The sequence below is a fragment of the Taudactylus pleione genome, unplaced genomic scaffold, assembly GCF_031769625.1.
Source record: "Taudactylus pleione unplaced genomic scaffold, aTauple2 ptg000080l, whole genome shotgun sequence".
NCBI classification, from domain to species: domain Eukaryota; kingdom Metazoa; phylum Chordata; class Amphibia; order Anura; family Myobatrachidae; genus Taudactylus; species Taudactylus pleione.
In genome coordinates, this window is record NW_028284482.1 from 10,462,184 (window position 1) to 10,482,438 (window position 20,255).

The 20,255-nt window shown below is 45.3% G+C and overlaps 1 protein-coding gene across 1 annotated transcript in view; it reads right to left on the reverse strand.

Moving 5' to 3' along the window:
• MEI1 (meiotic double-stranded break formation protein 1) overlaps positions 1-20,255 on the reverse strand; it is a 464,883-nt gene that overhangs the window by 283,634 nt on the left and 160,994 nt on the right. The window contains exon 14 of the mRNA XM_088468098.1: positions 4,672-4,816. Coding sequence (XP_088324224.1) covers positions 4,672-4,816 — 145 coding nt within the window. The remainder of the gene's footprint in view (positions 1-4,671; positions 4,817-20,255) is intronic.

Genomic DNA, 20,255 nt, shown 5'->3' on the forward strand with positions numbered 1-20,255 from the left:
GTGACTGCTAGAGTTAGGCACCAAGGGGAGGGTTAGGTTGACGATTAGGGGGAAAAAAAATAGCGACCATTTGCATGTCGACAATTTTCGTTGCAACCCCTCAGAATAGAACTTTGACCATGGAGTTGACCACGTATTGTCCAAGGAGGGGTATGACCCAGGCTCTTGTATCAAATGTGGACCTCTCTGAGGTACTGGATGTCTGTGAAGATCATTGGCCGTTACTATAATAGAGATGTAATGGTTGCAATGGATATTATCGCTCCCAAGCGTCCCAAGCATTCCACACCGTCAAGCTTCTTGGTTTGACAACAGTGTTAGTGAGCTCAAGAAAAAGAGGTCATAGACTTGAAAGTTGTTGGAGGAAGATAAACCTGGTAGAGGATAAGCTAAAATTAATCAAGCATTTTGAAGAATACCAATTCACAATTAACTAGAGATGAGCGGGTTCGGAGTTACTCGGTTTTACTCGGATTTCAAAAATGGCATTTTATTGGCTATCGGCTATCACGTGTTTTGGATAGCCAATAAAATAAATCCGAACTTGCGATAATTTTGGCGTAAAGAACCGAGTAAATCCAAGTAAAACCGAACCCGCACATCTCTACAATTAACCTGTCACAAATCTGGGTCTTAGCATTGCTCATAGGTGCACACATTCATTCATTCATTGCTGTCTCAAATTCACAGGGACGTCTCCCTGTAATTAATTGCTTCAACTGTTCTGCTAGTCCAATGGCTAGAGACCACTCCCTGTTTAAACTAGAGATGTGCGGGTTCGATTTTACTCGGATTTACTCGGTTCTTTACGCCAAAATTATCGCAAGTTCGGATTTATTTTATTGGCTATCCAAAACACGTGATAGCTGATAGCCAATAAAATTAGAGATGTGCGGGTTCGGTTTTACTCGGATTTACTCGGTTCTTTACGCCAAAATTATCGCAAGTTCGGATTTATTTTATTGGCTATCCAAAACACGTGATAGCCAATAAAATGCCATTTTTGAGATCCGAGTAAATCCGAACCCGCTCATCTCTAGCTTGTTTCCAGCTATTTTACCATCTTTGCTGATCATCGCTCATTTGTCGGTAACACAGTGTCCACTCTGTTCACAGACCAGCTATCCATCTGTTTCTGCGTCTCCAACACCTGCCAGCACCGCAGTGTTCACGCTGTCCTCCTGAGTTCCCCCTGCCGCTGTGTTCTGGCATCTGTGTGCAGCATGAAAGCTGTGGTGCTGACAACAGCGCCACAGCTTTCATGCTGCACACATACCCGCTATCCACCGGCCACTGTGTCTCCAACACCCGCCAGCAATGCAGCGTCCACGTTGTCTTCCATCTTGAAACCCATTCACTGTGCTACATTACCTGCCGGTCCTGCAGTTCCAATACTGCATACAAGTCAGCTTAACCATCGCACCCCAGCCTGCAAGTTTACTATTCCCATTTACAGATGTTTCCTACTACATTTTTGCTCCATACGCCATGCTAGTCACACTCTGCTGTGCCACTGCTTGGCGTTCTAAGTCATATCATGCTGCAGTCAAATGCAACGTAACATATTGAAGTACTGGAAAAGCTGGAGCATGTAATACAACTTCTGTCTGCCAGATGTCACTCTTCCTAAACTGCACAGTGCATGCGCCAAATAGCCAACGAAGCTTTGTAGCGCCATCTGCTGACTGGCTGATGGAACCTGTCATTCATTACACTCTACAGTAGTACTGAACTGCGTTATGTCATGAATGCAGGATTAAATAAAGAGTTACATATCAGCGTTGGCCTGAAGACGCATCTCCAGTTTTAAGTAAAGACAGAGCAATTCAAGTTCAATATCCTTAAGGAACTCCACCTGTCATTTCTATGCTACTGTATGCCGCCCAGCTGCATTTTACGCTAAACCGCTATAGACATTATATTGTGCACATTACAGGGCTATCCATACTGCACAGGAAACTGTCCTTACATGATGTAAAAAAGCCTGTGGTGAAGACGCACAGGAAGTTTTTCTTAAAAACAGATAATCTCAGGTTCAGTACTCTTAAAACACTCTGCTCAACTTTATGTATTGCTCCACACTTGTTACTGTATGCCACACAGCTGCATTACACACTAAACTGCTATTGTACACTTTACCTGGTGTAAAGTCACACACTTATTCAGAGTTGCACGCAAGTCTGCCATAGATGTAGCCTTATTGAGTCCTTGGAAATAATATCTTTGCCTGTATTCATCAATATGGTCTCACCGCCCCTATCCATCCACTTGTATCAGTTGCTGTCATCATTAACCTACTTGCGTGCAAGTCTGAATCAGGACTTGAAAATTTAATGTAATTGGATCTAATGCAATTGCTTATACTAAAATTTGAATACAATGAGACTGAAAAGAGGGTAAGAGAGTTATTTATTGCTATGCAAATCTTCATAACTGTTAGACTTTGTGGTGTTCAACTAGTGGATTCCAGTAGCAGTAGAAAATGCACAGTCTTGAGCAAGATGTTTTCTTTCTATAGAAGTGTGTAGATGATCACCACTGGATAAGAGAAAGCAGTGTAGTGAGTAGTGGATTGCCACTGGATTACAGTAGACGAGGGGTGGCCAACAATTCAGAGGCAAAGAGCCCAAAAATATCTGTAGATATGTCAAAGAGAGGAGACTTATGAGCAGGAGAAAGGCATGTGTGCAAAAAGGGGCGTGGCCAGCAAGGCCACGTCCCTGGTTTGATGTTTGTAGGAACATGTAAAAGCGTATGCACACAATCACCATGGAGGTAACTATTAAAGGGTCTGCATAGACGCAGTGGTGTCTTCGTGCATGCGCTGAACGCAACAATCGGTCGATTACGTGCGTAATCGCAGTTGTGATCGGTAATGAATCAGGCCCTGACTGTACTACCACATTGCTATCAAATATACCACCCCATTGGTTAAGTACTGGGCTGTTCATTGTCTCAGGGCATCCGCTGGTGTGTACATACACACCATTACCTGTACACACACTATATAGGCCAGGTATTTGTAGAACTACAAATGCTATAATGCACTTGCATCATGTGCATGCTGGCACTTGTAGTCTTAAGCCGGCAACACACTAGACGATATGTCGCTCTGATCCGCCGGATTGGACGACATATCAGGCACATTGTTTAGTGTGTACTCACTATGTCGCTGACGATGCGTGCTCCAGGAGCTATTACGTGGCAGCATGGTCCCCTCCATCACTGCCGGCATCAGCAAGTGTGTAGACATCGTCTTGTGTGTACCGGCTTTTAACAAGCATGCAAAACCATTTGAAATATTGGAATTAGTAGTGCCACAACATCTTGCTTTATATTTTGACAATTGTATCCTCTTAGCCAGCGGTACATGGAGGCGTCCAGTGATAGTAATCATTGGTCCGATCAATTTCCGGCCCCATGTCCTGGATAACAATACTGATGTTAAATAAAACATAATGGACTTAGGGGGTCATTCAGACCTGCTCGCGAGCAAAGGACGCTCGCAAGCGGGTCGATGTTGCCCCACTGCGCATGCGCACGATGGAGGGAGCTCCATCGTGCGCATGCGCGAGACCCGAATAACGACGGCCAAGCCGTAGTTATGGGTCTCGCACCAAATGGGGCGTTCTGTCGATGTTGATTGACAGCATGCCCCCTTTGGTGGGCGTGCCAGGGGCGTGGCTGCCAGACGGAGGCGTTCCCATGGGAACGCCTACCGTCTGAAGCCGGCCCCACTGACATCACTAGTGATGTCAGTGGGAGTGATTTGAGCCAAAATCACTCCAGGGCTTGTGGCAGGGAGACCCTACCGCAGGGTCTCTGTCGCAAGTCCGTGGAGCGGCCTCCGTGGCCGCTCGCATATGCTGTGGGTGGTCACCCACAGCTATGCGAGTGGCCAGGAGGCTGCTCCATTTTCATGGAGGAGGGCCCTGATTCAGAGCGAGCACTCTGGTCAGAGCGTTCAGCTCTGAATCAGGCCCTTTGTTTCCTAGCAAGTCACCAAGCTGCTAATGTGGTTTGAGTCCTTGTTATTTTGACTCGTGATTGATGTGCAGTTTTTGCTTAGCAAATTGCATGGTCTATAAACCAAACATGCATATTGCAGTTCAATAACTTTCCCTCTATAAGTCAGTGCCTTCAAACCTGTAGAGAGTGGGTGTTGGCAGAGCAACAGGGGAGATAAGAAGAGACATAATAGGCAAAAAAAGACCCTAATCTCTGCCGCTAATTAGAGGGCTCCATCTGAGACTAGACTCTTGTTTCATCAGTTGTGAGTAACAGCCTTCATAATGAAATGATTACTCCATTCCATCAAGACACACTTTAAAAAAATTAAGGACTTCACTTCTGATTAATATGGGTTACACAATGGGTAAATGTCAGTAAAAATATGAATAACGTGAATCATTTATCAGAAGTGATATGTTGTAAAATTCAGTTGATATAACACTGTATATTGTTGTACAGCATGTGGTAGAAAAGTATTTTATACACATAGGTAACCTCTTTTCCACTAAAGGAATCCTAAATAACAAACATTATATCAAATTAGCCTAGCTTTAGGTTTATTTTTGACAAAACGTGTTCTTTTAACTTTTTATTCAGCATATTATACACTAATATATTTATGTGTAGCGCATTTAAAATATATTAGGAAATTACACTTACCAAAGCAGTAGGTATACAAAAATTGTCGCATGTATTTAATAGGTACCAAGAAAATGTCTCCAATGTACCAGTGTTTTTAGAAGACGACGGTGCAGTGAATGCATTGTCATGAGCTGTATAATCATTTTCACAGTCTAGAGCCAATCTTAAAGAAAATTATTGCAATTACAATCTTTGCATTATGTTGTATAAACTCAAATACAACTTAGCTTAATCATTTATACAGAGAAACTGCACTTTATATATTTTTATTTAGGTACTGTGTGATTCTCCAGCTGCGTAACATAAATTAGGAGTTTTCGACTCCAGTTATCAAGTACCCCCATCAGGTAATGTTTACATATGGGATAATTATTTACCCAGCAAAACATCTTAACACCTTTTCTCCTGTTTTATCGCCCATTTTTTGACATTTGCGCTAATCATATTCAAACATCAATATCAATTATTTTCTTATGCGGTACCCAAAACAAATTAAGCGCACCCCCCGGCCATATCTATAGACTGTCCTTTCAGAACATCCCCCCCCCCTGGTGTCTTTACAGCAGTCTGTGTCCTCCCCCCTTTCCCGTATCACTGCAGCAGCCTGTGTTTCGCCCCGTTCTTCAGTGCGTGTAACGTCATACCCCTTATAACATTATGCCCCACACAGTAATGCCCCTTGCACATTATACACCACACAGTAATGCCGCTTATAACATTATGCCACACACATTAATGCCCCTTATAACATTATGCCAGATACAATAATACACATTAGAATGACGGCAGAGCTGTGTCTCTCAAGGGATGCGGACTGCTGCCTACTGGTGCAGATAAAGCCATGGCTGCTGCATTGCAGCACTTCAAAAAATGTAACTCAGATGGCTAAAAAAGTTTTTCTTTTATTGAAATTTCAAGAAAGGGAACTTAAAGCAAACGTGATTTTTTTTCTGTCTTATCAACACCACAAAGAAGTAATTTGTGGTTCATGTTTTTCCAGTAATCCCTCTTATCAAAATAGTAAAGAGAAAAAAAGGGGTATATTTACTAAGGGTCGATTTTAATCGATTTAAATAGATAAAAATCAATCAACATTGATGATGTCTTTCAGGGCCTAATCACACATTTACTAATACTTAAAAACCCAAATCAAAAATTGTCTGTTAGTAAATGTGTGAATTAGCTGCAGCAACACAACATTGATGTTGCTCGATTTTAATCGATCAAAATCGACATATTATTAAATATGTCTAGGCTTCGACAAAAAAAGAAATGAAAATGCTTTTTGTTTTATCATTTCTGGTGTCTCGACGCTTACAATGTGTAGAAAGAATATGATGGCCCAACAAGGCCTACCATTTTCTCAACTAGACAACCTACTGCATTAACTGAGGGACCACTTTTGTATTCAACACAAGATAGTGGGCCACATAACTTGAAAGTGAGGGCTCCCCCAGCAGCAGTCATTATGGAGGTGGTAGAGCACAGAGTGCGCCTGTCAGGACTGCGACTATTTCAGTACATAAAGATAGATTACTTTTTCCAATGTTCCTTTGTGGTCGTTGGAGGAGCTATCCTGCTGGCTGGCATTCTTCACATACAGGGAATAGAGAGTTAAAGTGATCATCTGTTTCCAAGGTGTTGTCAGGTTGTGGGATTCCTAGATTGCTCATTATTTCAAACCTGATTCCATTTGGGTCACATGTTCTGAACTTCCTATGGATCACAGACCTCTAGTATAAAGCCTGTTACTGTGTCTCAGTGTCTGTGCAACGTTACTTTCATGTCTTTCTTGGACTCCTGCCAGATCCCTGCTGAGCCTGTGGGTTGCTGTGGACTTTGCTATATCTCCGCTCATGTTCCAGCTAAACTTCTGATGCCAGTTACCAGCCTCACTACAGAGCTCAGCATAGCCATTGCCTAAGTATTGCTTTCTGCTCCACTACTGTGGTTTCACCTTTTGCTGCACTATTTACTTTACCTGTTGCCTCTCACTCCTGTGGACATCGAATCCATCTTCGTTACAGTTGTCAACTGCACCGTTACAGTTATCATCACCGCATCACGGGGCTCAACCCCAATCCAGATTCTAGTCACGCCGCTGGGTTCAACCCTGTTCCGGAACCACACTGCTTCACAGGGCTCAACCCTGCTTCAACCTTCATTGCATCGCGGGGCTCAACCCCGCTCCGTATTCTACTTACACTGCAGGGATCAACCCTGTTCCGGAACCACACCGCTTCGCAGGACTCAACCCTGCTTTAACCTCATCGCATCACAGGGCTCCACCCTGCTCCGATCTCACCTCATCCAAGGGCTCAACCCTGCTCCGACGTCACCGCTTCACAGGGCTCAACCCTGCTCCGACCTCGCCGCATCACAGGGCTCAACCCTGCTTCAACCTCACAGCATCACAGGGCTCAACCCTGCTCCGTCTTTCATCGCATCACCGGGCTCACTCCGCTCTGGATCTCCATCACTACAGGGTTCCACCCAGGTGAAGCTCCTCTATACCATCCTGAGGTGTTAGCCTCATACTGGACTCGGGGTTCCCTACCATATTAACTTTTCTGTGTTAAAGACTATATGGAGGTTTTTCTCCTACACTCATTATTGCTTATGTGAACCTCAGTGTTGTTGAGACTTTATGTGAGACATTGCTATTATATTTGTCCTGTGAATAAATTCTATTTACTTTTATTCCGTACTATTGAGATTCCATGAAAAGGTAATTCCTAAAGCCACCCCAATTTATTGTGCCTAGTAGGCCTGCCTCCTCCCAGGAGTCTCAAGTGTGGGCAGCCGTGACAGTTTGCACAGACCTAAAAATGAATCCGGATCTGGAACAGGCTACTGGGGTACAGGTGCTTCAGGGTTTGACCGCTCGTTTGGAAATACAGGAAAACACTCAAATTCAAGTTTTGCAATGTCTTTCTACACGTCTTGATAAACTTAAGATTCCTGTTGCAAGTACATCAGGGGTTTCTGCTTCTTTTTTACGTTTACCGACTCCTACCTCTTATGATGGTAATCCAAAAACATGTAGAGGACTTCTCAACCAATGTGAGATTCATTCTGAATTGTTACCACAAAGTTTTACCACCTCTCATGTTAAAGTGGCTTATATTATGTCATTATTGTCTGGTGCTGCCCTTGAGTGGGCCTCTCCTTTATGGGAGAGAAATGATGCCTTAATGTCTAATTTCCAAGCTTTTGTTTCTACTTTCAAAAGGATATTTGACGAACCTGGAAAATCAGTGGCCGCGTCTGTGGATATTTTGCGAGTAAAGCAAGGAACAGCTCCAGTTGGTCAGTATGTGGTTTGTTTTCAAACTATAGCCATAGAACTTAAATGGAATAATGAGGCATTAAGAGCAGCATGTTGGAATGATCTCTCTGAGAGACTTAAAGATGAGTTGGTGACTTGGGATCTTCCTGAGAATTTGGATGAGTTAATTTCATTGACTATTAAAATTGATCTTCATATGCGAGAACGAGGGGTTAAGAGGAGTCGCTCTGAGTGTTCTAAAAGTTCTCTTCCCCTGTCTCCCTCTTTTCATAGTACATCTGATGAGCCTATGCAAATTAATAAAGCTAAATTGTCTGAAGTTGAGAAGCAACGTAGGAGGCGTTCTAATTTGTGCTTGTATTGTGCATCCTCAGAACATTTCTTGGCTAAATGTCCAGTAAGGCCGGGAAAACGATCCTCCCTAGTTGATGGAGGGGAAGTCAAACTAGGGGTACTTTCTAAAGTTACCCCCAAAAAGGATTGTTTAATTTCTGTGAACAGTCCTGATTTTGGTTCTTCGTTTCAAGAGTTTTCTGCATTGCTAGATTCTGAAGCAGCTGGCAATTTTATTTCATTGTCTTTTGGTTCAGAAATTAAAAATTCCTGTTGTCAAATTAACCCGTTCTTTTTCCCTTTCTGCAGTTAATGGGACTAGAATTTCTAATGGATATGTTACGCATCAAACAAAGTCTATGAAGTTGAGGGTAGGAGCTTTGCAAGAAAAAGTTTAGAGTTTTTGGTATTACCCATTTCTATTTATGATATAGTTCTTGATTTACCATGGTTAACTCTTCATAACCCTCATATTGATTGGACTTGTTCTCAATTTCTTTCTTGGAGTCCTAAATGCAAATTAAATTGTTTGATTCCTGTGGAACGATTGGCTGAAGTGAAAGTAGATGTTCCACCTTCTCTCCCGCAGCCTTATCATGAATTTGCTGATGTCTTTTCTGAGCAGGCGGCAGACGAACTTCCACCGCATCGTCCCTGGGATTGTCCTATTGAAGTTATTCCTGGTAAAATGCCACCCAAAGGTCGAGTATTCCCTTTCTCTGTTCCTGGGACTCAAGCCATGTCGGAATATGTGCAAGATAACCTACGAAAGGGGTTTATCAGGCCTTCTTCATCTCCTGCTGGAGCGGGCTTCTTTTTTTGTAAAGAAAAAAGATGGTGGTCTTTGTCCATGTATCGACTTTAGAGGTCTAAATGAGATCACGGTAAAAAATAAATATCCTTTGCCTCTCATTACTGAATTGTTTGACAGGGTTAAGGGGTCTCAACTGTTTACTAAACTTGATCTAAAGGGAGCTTACAACTTGATCAGAGATAAAGAGGGTGATGAGTGGAAAACTGCGTTTAATACGCGAGATGGCCATTATGAGAACCTCGTCATGCCTTTTGGTTTATGTAATGCTCCTGTGGTGTTCCAGGAGTTTGTGAATTAAATTTTCCGATATATACTTTATCAGTTTGTTACTGTTTATCTTGATGATATTTTGTTTTTTTCCAGGAATCTTTCTGATCATCGTACCCATGTTAAAGATGTATTAAGTCGTCTTCGAGCTAATAAGCTTGATGGTAAGATCTCCAAGTGTGTTTTTGAAGTTCCAGTGGTACCCTTTTTGGGGTATATCATTTCCGGTTCTGAACTTCAGATGGACCCTGGGAAGTTAAAGGTTATTCAAGATTGGGTTTTCCCCACTTCATTGAAGTCTATTCAGAGATTTTTTGGCTTTGCCAATTATTACAGAAAGTTTATCAAAGAGTTTTCAACGATTTGTAGCTCCAATTACTGCTATGACGAAAAAAGGGGCTAATCCCAAAGTGTGGTCCCCAGAGGCATTGGATGCCTTTCAGACTCTCAAAGATGCATTTTCCGTGGCCCCCATTCTAGTTCAACCAGATGTTGAGAAACCATTTATGCTTGAAGTGGATGCCTCCACTTATGGAGTTGGGGCTATTTTGTCTCAAGTGGCTGCAGAAGGGATAAGAGTGTCTTGTGGATTCTTTCACGAAAGTTTTCTAGTGCTGAGAGTAATTACTCCATCGGGGACCAAGAGTTGTTAGCTATTAAGTTAGCTTTGGAAGAATGGAGATATTTATTAGAAGACGCAAAGCACCCTGTTACTATTTTTACAGGCCATAAAAATTTGTTGTATTTGAAAACTGCCCATTGTCTGAACCCACGGCAAGCTCGTTGGGCACTCTTATTTTCTCGTTTTGATTTTGTCCTCAGGTATCGTCCAGGTTCATTGAATAAAAAGGCAGATGCACTTTCACGCTCAATGTTGGAAGAGAAAGAACAAAATGAGGATCAAAGGTACCCTATAATAAACCCTCTGGCTTTTTCTTCAATTTCCATCTCTCCTGATCCTCCTCCTGGGAAGATATTTATGGCACCAGAGTTACGAGGTAAACTTCTTTCCTGGGCTCATAATTCTCGTTTCTCTGGACATCCAGGGGTTCGTAAAATGTACTCATTTTTGCAACGTTCCTATTGGTGGTCTTCCATGAAAAAAGATGTCCAAGAGTTTATACGTTCTGGTTCTAAGTGTGTACAACATAAGTCCTCTCGGCAGTCTCCAGTTGAACTAATCCAACCACTACCCATTCCCACCCAACCATGGACCCATCTTTCCATGGATTTTATTTCAGATCTTCCTGAGTCTAGGGGGTGTACAGTTATTTGGGCAGTGGTGGATCGTTTTACCAAGATAGCCCATTTTTGTCCTTTGGCTTGAATTCCATCAGCTCCCAAATTAGCACAAATATTTATCAAAGAGATATTTCGTCTTCATGGACTTCCTTCTGAGACAATGTCTGATCGGGGTGTCCAGTTTGTTGCTCGGTTTTGGAGGGCTTTGTGTTCATCATTGCAAATTAAATTACAATTTTCTTCTGCATATCACCCTGTCAAATGGACAAACCGAAACAGTGAACCAGGAGTTGGAGACCTTCTTAAGAATGTATATTTCTTCTTCTCAAGATGATTGGATGGATTTCTTGCCTTGGGCTGAGTTTGCTCATAACTTTCATTATTCATCTGCTACAGGTGTAAGTCCTTTTTTCGCCAATTCTGGTCGGCATCCTCGAGTTCCTGAGCTTCAATCAATTCCTACAGTGGGCATTCCAACAGCCAAAGCTACCCTCCAACATTTTTCTGGAATTTGGAGACAGGTACATAAGTGTCTTAGGAAAGCCTCTCATAATTATAAGGTCTTTGCTGATAGAAAATGTTCAGGTGTTCCTAAATATTCTGTTGGGGATCATGTCTGGTTGTCTACTAGAAATCTTCGACTTAAAGTACCTACTATGAAGTTTGCTCCCCGGTATATTGGTCCTTTTCGTATTATAAAAATTATTAACCCAGTGGCATGTAAGTTACAGTTACCTCCAACTATGCGTGTACCTAACTCCTTTCATGTCTCCTTGCTTAGACCATTGATTCTTAATTCATGACAGCTTGCCTAAAGTACCTCCCATAACAACTGCTCGAGGTGTGGAGTTTTAGATCGATAAGATTCTGGATTAACGTAAACATCAAAATCAATTACAATACCTTGTAGACTGGAAGGGTTACGGCCCGGAGAAAAGATCTTGGATTAAAGACTCTGATGTCCATGCTCCTAAATTGATACGTAATTTTCATGCTAAATTCCCTTTAAAACCTGGTGGGTGTTCGGAGACCACCCAAAAAGGGGGAGGGGGGGTACTGTCAGGACTGCGACTATTTCAGTACATACAGATAGATTACTTTTTCCAAAGTTCCTTTGTGGTCGTTGGAGAAGCTATCCTGCTTGCTGGAGTTCTTCACATACAGGGAATAGAGAGTTAAAGTGATCATCTGTTTCCAAGGTGTTGTCAGGTTGTGGGATTCCTAGATTGCTCATTATTTCAAACCTGATTCCATTTGGGTCACATGTTCTGAACCTTCCATGGATCACAGGGCCTGATTCAGACCAGCTCGAGAGCGGGTCGATGTTAGGCCACCGCGCATGCGCACGCTGGAGCCGGCTCCGACATGTGCATGCGCGAGACCCGGCTAGAGACGGGCACTTCGTCGCTCCAGGTCTCGCACCAAAAGGGGGCGGCTGTCGATTGTGATCGACAGCTCGCACCGTTTTGGAGGCGTGGCATGGGGGTGGCTTCACAAACGGAGGCGTTCCCATGCCAACGCCTGCCGTTTGTGGGCGGCCCCACTGACATCACCAGTGATGTCAATGGGAGAGCTTCCGGCTCTTTTAGAGCCAGAAGCTCTCTGGGGCTTGCGGCCACGAGACCCTACCACAAGGGTCTCGTCGCAAGCCTGATGGTCGCCATGGTCTTGACCATCGCGAACATCATCCTGGCTGCTCGCAATAGCTGTGGGTGGACACCCACAGCTATGCGAGCGGCCAGGTGGCCGCTCCAAAAAAAACCCAAAACGCCCTGATTCAGAGTGAGCAACGTTACAGAGCGTCCGGCTCTGAATCAGGGCCACAGACCTCTAGTATAAAGCCTGTTACTAACTGTGTCTCAGTGTCTGTGCAACGTTACTTTCAGGTCTTTCTTGGACTCCTGCCAGATCCCTGCTGAGCCTGTGGGTTGCTGTGGACTTTGCTATATCTCCGCTCATGTTCCAGCTAAACTTCTGATGCCAGTTACCAGCCGCACTACAGAGCTCAGCATAGCCATTGCCTAAGTATTGCTTTCTGCTCCACTGCTGTGGTTTCACCTTTTGCTGCACTATTTACTTTGCCTGTTGCCTCTCACTCCTGTGGACATCGAATCCATCTTCGTTACAGTTGTCAACTGCACCGTTACAGTTATCATCACCATTGCAGGGCTCAACCCCATTCCAGATTCTAGTCACGCCGCTGGGCTCAACCCTGTTCTGGAACCACACCGCTTCACAGGGCTCAACCCTGCTTCAACCTTCATTGCATCACGGGGATCAACCCCACTCCGGATTCTAGTTACACCGCAGGGCTCAACCCTATTCTGGAACCACACCGCTTCGCAGGGCTCAACCCTGCTTTAACCTCATCGCATCACAGGGCTCATCCCTGCTCCGACCTCACCGATTCACAGGGCTCAACCCTGCTTCAAACTCATCGCATCACAGGGCTCAACCCTGCTCCGACCTCATCGTATCACAGGGCTCAACCCTGCTCCGATCTTACTGCATCACAGGGCTCAATCCTGCTTCAACCTCACAGCATCACAGGGCTCAACCCTGCTTCGTGTGTCATCGCATCACAGGTGCTCACTCTGCTCCGGATTTCCATCACAACAGGGTTCCACCCATGTGAAGCTCCTCTATACCATCCTGAGGTGTTAGTCTCATACTGGACTCAGGGTTCCCTACCATATTAACTTTTCTGTGTTAAATACTATATGGGAGGTTTTCTCCTACACTCATTATTGCTTATGTGAACCTCAGTGTTGAGATTTTATGTGAGACATTGCTATATTTCTCCTGTGAATAAATTCAATTTACTTTTATTCCATACTATCGAGATTTCATGAAAAGGTCATTCCTAAAGCCACCCCAGTTTATTGTGCCTAGTAGACCTGCCTCCTCCCAGGAGTCTCAAGTGTCGGCAGCCGTAACAGTGCCCCCCCACCATATACGTAAAATATAAGTTTTTTCATAGTGTGGCAAGAACTAAGGGGCCACAGCATTTGAAAGAGGGGATTACCCTCTTTCTAAAGTGGGTGCCACTTAATTATTTTTACCCAGGATAGGTGAGATCATCCCTCATGCCTGGCCTATTTTGTTTTTCTATAGTGCAGTGGATTAATGTCTATTGATTGGTGTGACCACCAGACATTAACCTTTATGTGGCCATATCATTTAAAAGAGTGGACTCCCATCTTTCTATGTAACATGGTGGGGAAGATAGAGGGACTTATAGTCTTCCACAGTCTAGCTGATATCGGGAGGGCAAGCCCCAATCATCCCCTGCAGTGAAGGGCTTAAATCATCTGTACATGTAGTGGCTGGCAGAAGTTGCATCTTGCCAACCACTCCAGAAAGAAAAGCCAGTGGTCATCTTGGTATCCATACATCTAGAGTAAGAGACACATTTTGTAGTACTCAGGCATCTTGTAGTGCACAGGTTCTCAAACTCAGTCCTCAGGACCCCAAACAGTTCATATTTTCCATTCTCCTCCCAAAATCCCAAGTGAAATAATTACAGTAGCTCCACCTGTGGATCTTTTAAGATGAGACGCAAGCTGAATAGGCTTAAGACTATATAAGAGTCCTTAGTTTTTATAATTGGTTAGTATTTTGGTCAACTGTTGCTAGGTAGAGTAATTGAGGGGTTTTATTTGGTTGATTGGTTCTGACCATGTGTGAGTTTTTTGGGAGTGGTATATGTGGACTTTATAAGGCTGGTGTACGCCCAGCAACTTCCTTTCTGGACGGTGTTTGTCCCTCGGTGCCATCCTCTGGACAGTGACTGGTGACATTTATTACTTTTTTCAGTCTCCGTCTCTTTTCTGTTACCCCTTTGTTGCTCATTTTCTTTTTTTCTATCCACTCTTTCCCTGTTCCCCCTTCCTCTTTCATTGCATTTTTTCCCCTTTTGCATGCCCCACCCTAAACGTCCATAAGCCCCCCTCCTTCCATTTTATGTATTGCCCCTGGCCTCCTCCTGTCCCTGCTTGGCACCACCTTAGCCTCCCAGCCAGTCTTTCACGCCGGAGCCTTACCTCTGGCCTAGGGCACGGCCACGCCCCCAGCCGCGAATGTTTGCAGTGCTGTGTTAAGCTGCAGGGGGTCCCGGTGTTATACGCTGCTGTCACGGCCCCCCCTCCCCCCTACACGCAGTGTCACCCCCTTTTCCTGCCCTGGGGGCTACTTTTGCTGGGGGGGTTTCCTTTTTCCACCCCCTTTTCTTCCCATGGGGGTGGTTTAGCTACTGCCCCACTTCCCATGCCCCTCCATTGCCTGCCAGCCCATCCTTTTTCTCCTTTCCCTCCTCACCTTTTCCTTCAGCCCCTCCACCTTTCCCTTCCCTGTTCTCTCCTTCTGCCCCCCCCTTTTACCTTGCTTCTCCCGCTGCACCTTCTCCTCCTTTATCTGCACTTCTCCCGGCTCCTGTTTTAGGTACACCTGCTGTGGTGTTCCGGTGTTGTAACATTGTCTGTGTCTAGCTGTAGTGTTTCGCTTAGTGTTCCCACGATGAATTCTGGTGGTGTTGGGTGAAGTGCTCGTTGCCCCTGATGTTGCGGTGGCTGGTGGTGATGGAATGCTGGGGTCAGCTGGTGATGAGTCTGCTGTCCCTCCTTTGCTGTTTATACCGATTCTTCTGTGTCTAGCGATAGTACTGTAGCTCTTCGTGAGGGTCTCCGGAACGCTCGCGTAAGTTGTTGAACATGGTTGCGTGGCATTTAGTCTTGAAGGCAACTAAGCGTCCAAGTCAGCTCCCGTTGCTATTGTGGCACCAGTTGAGTATTCTGGTATGGCGCACTGTGCTAATACGGCATTGGACAGGGGTTTGTGTAAGCGAGTTAAGGACAAGATTCGTAGGGGTAAGTTTGTATATATTTTTCCCCTTACGGATGACATGTGGATAGCCTTAGAAGAGGCCAAGAAACTGGGGGACAGGTGAGGATTCCTGCCACAGTTATCACCATTGGCTTAGTGGCATCCTAGTTTTTTGGCCTGCTACCTCAAAACTCGCCCTACGGAGCACAGTAATGTAATTAAATATATTAATTTGGTACATTATATGTTCGTGAGATCCAGGGGCTTTGTTTGGAGTGATTACGACGAACAGTTTTGTTGGTAGCAGGACGGTCGGCTGGTTTTGCCACTGGGCCGTAGAGCTGTTGAGGTAGGTTAGCAGTTACCCAGGAGGCTAAGGCGCCTGCAGAGCGTTTCAAAGGGCAGAGTTGACAAATAAGGTTTATTCTCCCTGTGGTATTAGATGAGTTGTCTAAGTGGTTGGGTTAGTATCCTTTGCAGGAAGATCACCAAGTTTGCTGGAGAGTTTTTTAGTGCGGGTTTACGTTTACCTGTAGCTAGCACATTGCATGTGATCGCCCCTCTCCTGGAATTTGTGTTCGGCAAGAGAGCTTGAGCTTCCCCATGTGGCACGTCAGTGTTTGCTGAAGTGGCTTTGGGCCGTAAATGCGGGCCTTTTACCGTTCTCCCCTTTGCCGGACCTGTGCATTTCCCCTCTCTGTATCATGCTAAAGTAGGTCCAGAGTAAATATCGTTTGATTCAGCATTTGTCGTGTCCTCATGGGGGCTCTGTGAACAAGGCAATCCCTCACTTGCTTTGCCAGGTTCACTACCAGTTATTCGATGTGGCGCTCATATTGATATAGGGCACAGGTTCTCGGACTCAGTCCTCAGGATCCTGGGCAGTGCATGTTTTCCAGGTTTCCTCACAGAATTGCAATTGAAATAATAAGCTCCACCTGTGGAACATTTAAAACAAGTCAGTGAGTGATGAATACATCTGTGTACCTACAGGATGACCTGGGGGGCGTGACCTGTGTGGGGTCCTGGGGGACGAGTTTGAGAGCCACTGATATAGGGTTTTGGTCCTGGGGCTTTGATGGCAAAATGGGATGCTGAATCCATTTTTTGCCTGCTGCCGTTGCACCCTTAGGAGCTCATTCAGACCCACTCGCAAGATGCGATCGCTTGCTGGCAAAAAGGGGCCGGATATTTAAATGAAGTGCTCGCACTGCGTTGCATAAGGACGCCCACTGTGTGTTAGTGGGCTACGGCAAAGTGTGCTCGCCAGTGTCTGAAGACGCCCTCTTGCCACTCGCAACACACGTCATCTCCGGGAAATGTATGATTAATCGGGGCCATCGTGAGCCATCGGAGCTGCTCGCAGCCCTTGGGGTTGCATTTCCCCGCCGCATGCACTGCGATCAGTGCGGGCTGAAATACATGCAGGTGACGTGTACAATGATGCTACTTTGCTAATTATGCACACCCTTTAAACGCCGTTTTGGCAGGCAGACACGCCTGCATTCGCAAAACCACTCCCCTGTTCACATGCACCTTCCCCTGTTACCACCCATAAATGGCACTATCTGTCACTCAAAGCAGCGACCTGATAGTGGCTTACGAGTTACCTAAAGCAGATCGCAACAAATGGCTTGCGTACGCGCACTGCAAATTATACTCATGCACAGATGGTCGAAAATCGCTCAGAGCGAGCGATCGCGCCTTAGCGATCGGGTCTGAATCAGGTCCTTAGTCCCTACGTTTATGGGTTTTGAATTGGATGGTCCATTTTTGTTGATAGATGCCTTCCCATGGGTTGCGCTATCTCGTGTACATATATTTGAAAAGTTTGGCACAGGCCATGCGGGAACAGTGCATTATTTGGACGATTTTTGTTCTCCGGCCCATCACCATGCAATTTGTGGTGAGGTTTTGTTTTCTGTACAGGCCCCTTTTTACGGGTGCTTGGCATTGCAGTTGCCTTGGACTAAACGGACGGCCTGATTTCCTGCTTGACTTACCTTGAAATTGAAGTGGATACATTTGCTGGGTGCTGCCAGTTTCCGGCTGATAAGGTGCAGCGGTTGCTAGTGCAGATTCAGTGTTGATTGACTTTGCGGCGGGTTAAATTGCGTCAGGTGCAGTCGGTCCTAGTTTAATTTAGTTTTGCTTGCCGGATTATACAGATGGGGTGGGTGTTTGCAGTCAGCTAGAACGTGCTATTGTGGGGACCTTCAACCCGCATTTCTGTATCCGCCTTTCCAGGAAAATCCTGAATGACCTCAGGGTGTGGGCTTCAATTTGGAGAATTTCAATTTTGGAGTTGATTTGGTCCTTGCAACTGGTTGACAATGCTAAGTTACAGTTGTTCAACGATGCTGCTGGTTCAACTGACTTTGGAGCGTTCTTCCAAGGGGACTGGTGCGCTGCTCCATGGCTTGCGTCATGGATATCACGTGGTTTCGGTCCAACCTGCTGTTATTGGAATTTTTTTTTCAGTTACAGTGGCTGGGGGCTTGTGGAATGATAAGCTGTCTAACCGGAATATAATTTTTGGTGTGGCAAGCTGAGAGTGGTGCACACTATTAATAATCAGCGTTCTTCTTCTCCTATTGTGCTGTGTCTGTTGAGGTTCTTGGTTTGCAGTCGATTATTGTTTTTAGGGCAAAACATGTGCCGGTCATTCAGAATGGGATAGGGATTTCGTGCCCCATTTTCACTTTGATTGGTTTCGGATGTTGGCCCCTGAGGTTAATCCGATTTTGAAGACTTGTCCGTCTTCTGCCTGGCTGATTGTCTAACCGGGTTAGTCGGCCTGGCTCAGAGATCCCTGGCTCCGCCTACTTTGCGGGTTTGTGAAGCAGCATGGCGTGACTGGGAGACTTATCAGGTAGGTATCCTTCTGTGGGTAAGTCTTTAGATTAGCACTTGGTTAGGTTTGTGTGGGGTCATTATTAGAGTGGCCGCTCTGAGACGGCCATGGCTTCCACCCTAGTGGGTATTGCTTTTTCATGGTCATGGTTGCCTGAGGTGTGCTTGGTGTGGTCGGATATTGTCCCTCACCATGTATGAATGGTTTCAAGAGACCTTTTGGTCTTGGATACGGCTTGTCGGTAAGATTAATAGGGCTGTTTCTCGTTTTGCCTCCGGGTCTGGTGGTTTGTTGGTGTGGCACCCAAGTTTGCGGATGGAACAGGCTCAAGTTTTCCGCTCTGATGGGGTGCATTTGTCAGTTATGGTAGGTGTGTTTTTGGGTGCTGTTTTTTCTTTTTGGATGCGGGCTAGTGTTTTGGTTTGGGTGGCAGGCTGCGGTTCTTTGAACCTGGCGTTGGCGGGAAGGTGCTACAAACCAGCGGCCATGTAAGGTGTAAGAAAAAGCTGTGGAGTACATTTCCATACTATGCCGTATTATAGGGTGTTGTGAGTCTTCACAGCTCAGCTTACAATGACCACAGGGAGGGCGTTTCACTCGCTCCCTAATATTGGTTAAGTAACGCTCAGCTTACATTGACCACAGCGGGGGCATTACAGTCGCTCCCTAATATTGGTTAAGTAACATATGGCTGGAGCTGAGTGTTTGTAGCATCCTTCTTTGCCTCCCAAAAGTAAAGTAAAAGCTCAGGGTCATACCTTCGATAAAAGCAAGTAATGACCATTTAACCAAAGCATTCTGTGTCCGTGTCTTTATTTTAGTGTAAGTTAGTTGTAAGTTGTTATATTGTTTTTAATTGCAATAAATTTATGGACGCCTTAAATGTCAGTGAGTAATTGTCACGACCAGGGTATCTCTTCCCAGGAGCCGGCGGTGCTTACCAGTGTGGACCATGTGGCGTGGCCCTTCCTGCGGGGGAGATGGTGCTTGGAGACTGGTACTGGGTGCGCGCGGGGGTCTGATGTCTGTGAGTCCTGCTGGCAGGGGTAAGGCTGTCAGCATCACCATGCTGCGAGTATCTGGGCGTGGCCATCTTGCCTCAGGTCATGTGACATAGTGGGCCTATACTGATGCATCAGGTGGTCTCTCCGAGCCATTCACGCTCTGCTACTGTGTACTTAAGGGGGTTTGGAGCTCCCTGTAGTTGCCAGTGCAACGTGTTTCACAGCTTGCTGTGAGAGAGTTCCCTGTGCTCCTAAGCCTTGTTCCTTCTCCAATGCTATTTCTGCCTCCTGTCAGCTAATCGGCTACCACAGATCTCCCAGCACCATTCTGACCAGTCCCACAGTCTCCAGTCCGGGGGTGACTGCCCTGTCTTCCACTGGGTACCCAATCCTGTGTTTTGAACCTGTCGTTAACTCCTCGTGCAGCCATTCATCAAGGATATCTAATTCAAGCCACTCTGCAGGATATCAGGATATCTCGTTCAGCCATTCATCACGGATATCTCATTCAGCCATATTTGCATCATTGACATATCATCCACATACCCCAGTTCTAAGTTTATTCACATTTGGACTCTATTTATTACCTGTATATTTTCATGTCTACCAATAACCATATAAAACAACCGACTTTATAATTGAAATCTGTTCCTGCTTTTACTTCTATTCCACCCAGGGTTCACAAAACCTCCTGTCCGTAACAGTAAGGAATACACCTGTGCACCTGCTAGGTGACCTGGAAAACTGTTTGGGGTCCTGAGGACAGAGTTTGAGAACCACTGCAGTAGTGTATTCTGCACCCACCAATCTACATAGTACAAATGTGGGCCTGGGTGTTAGATGAGAGGCGTGCTATGCGCCCGTCATTATCGGTGCTGCCATCTACAAGATAGCAGTGCCGATGTGCCAGGCAATGTACGGACGGTCAGCTACAGCTGTCGCTGCCCTATTACCACGGCTGCCCTCTCCAGGCTGCAT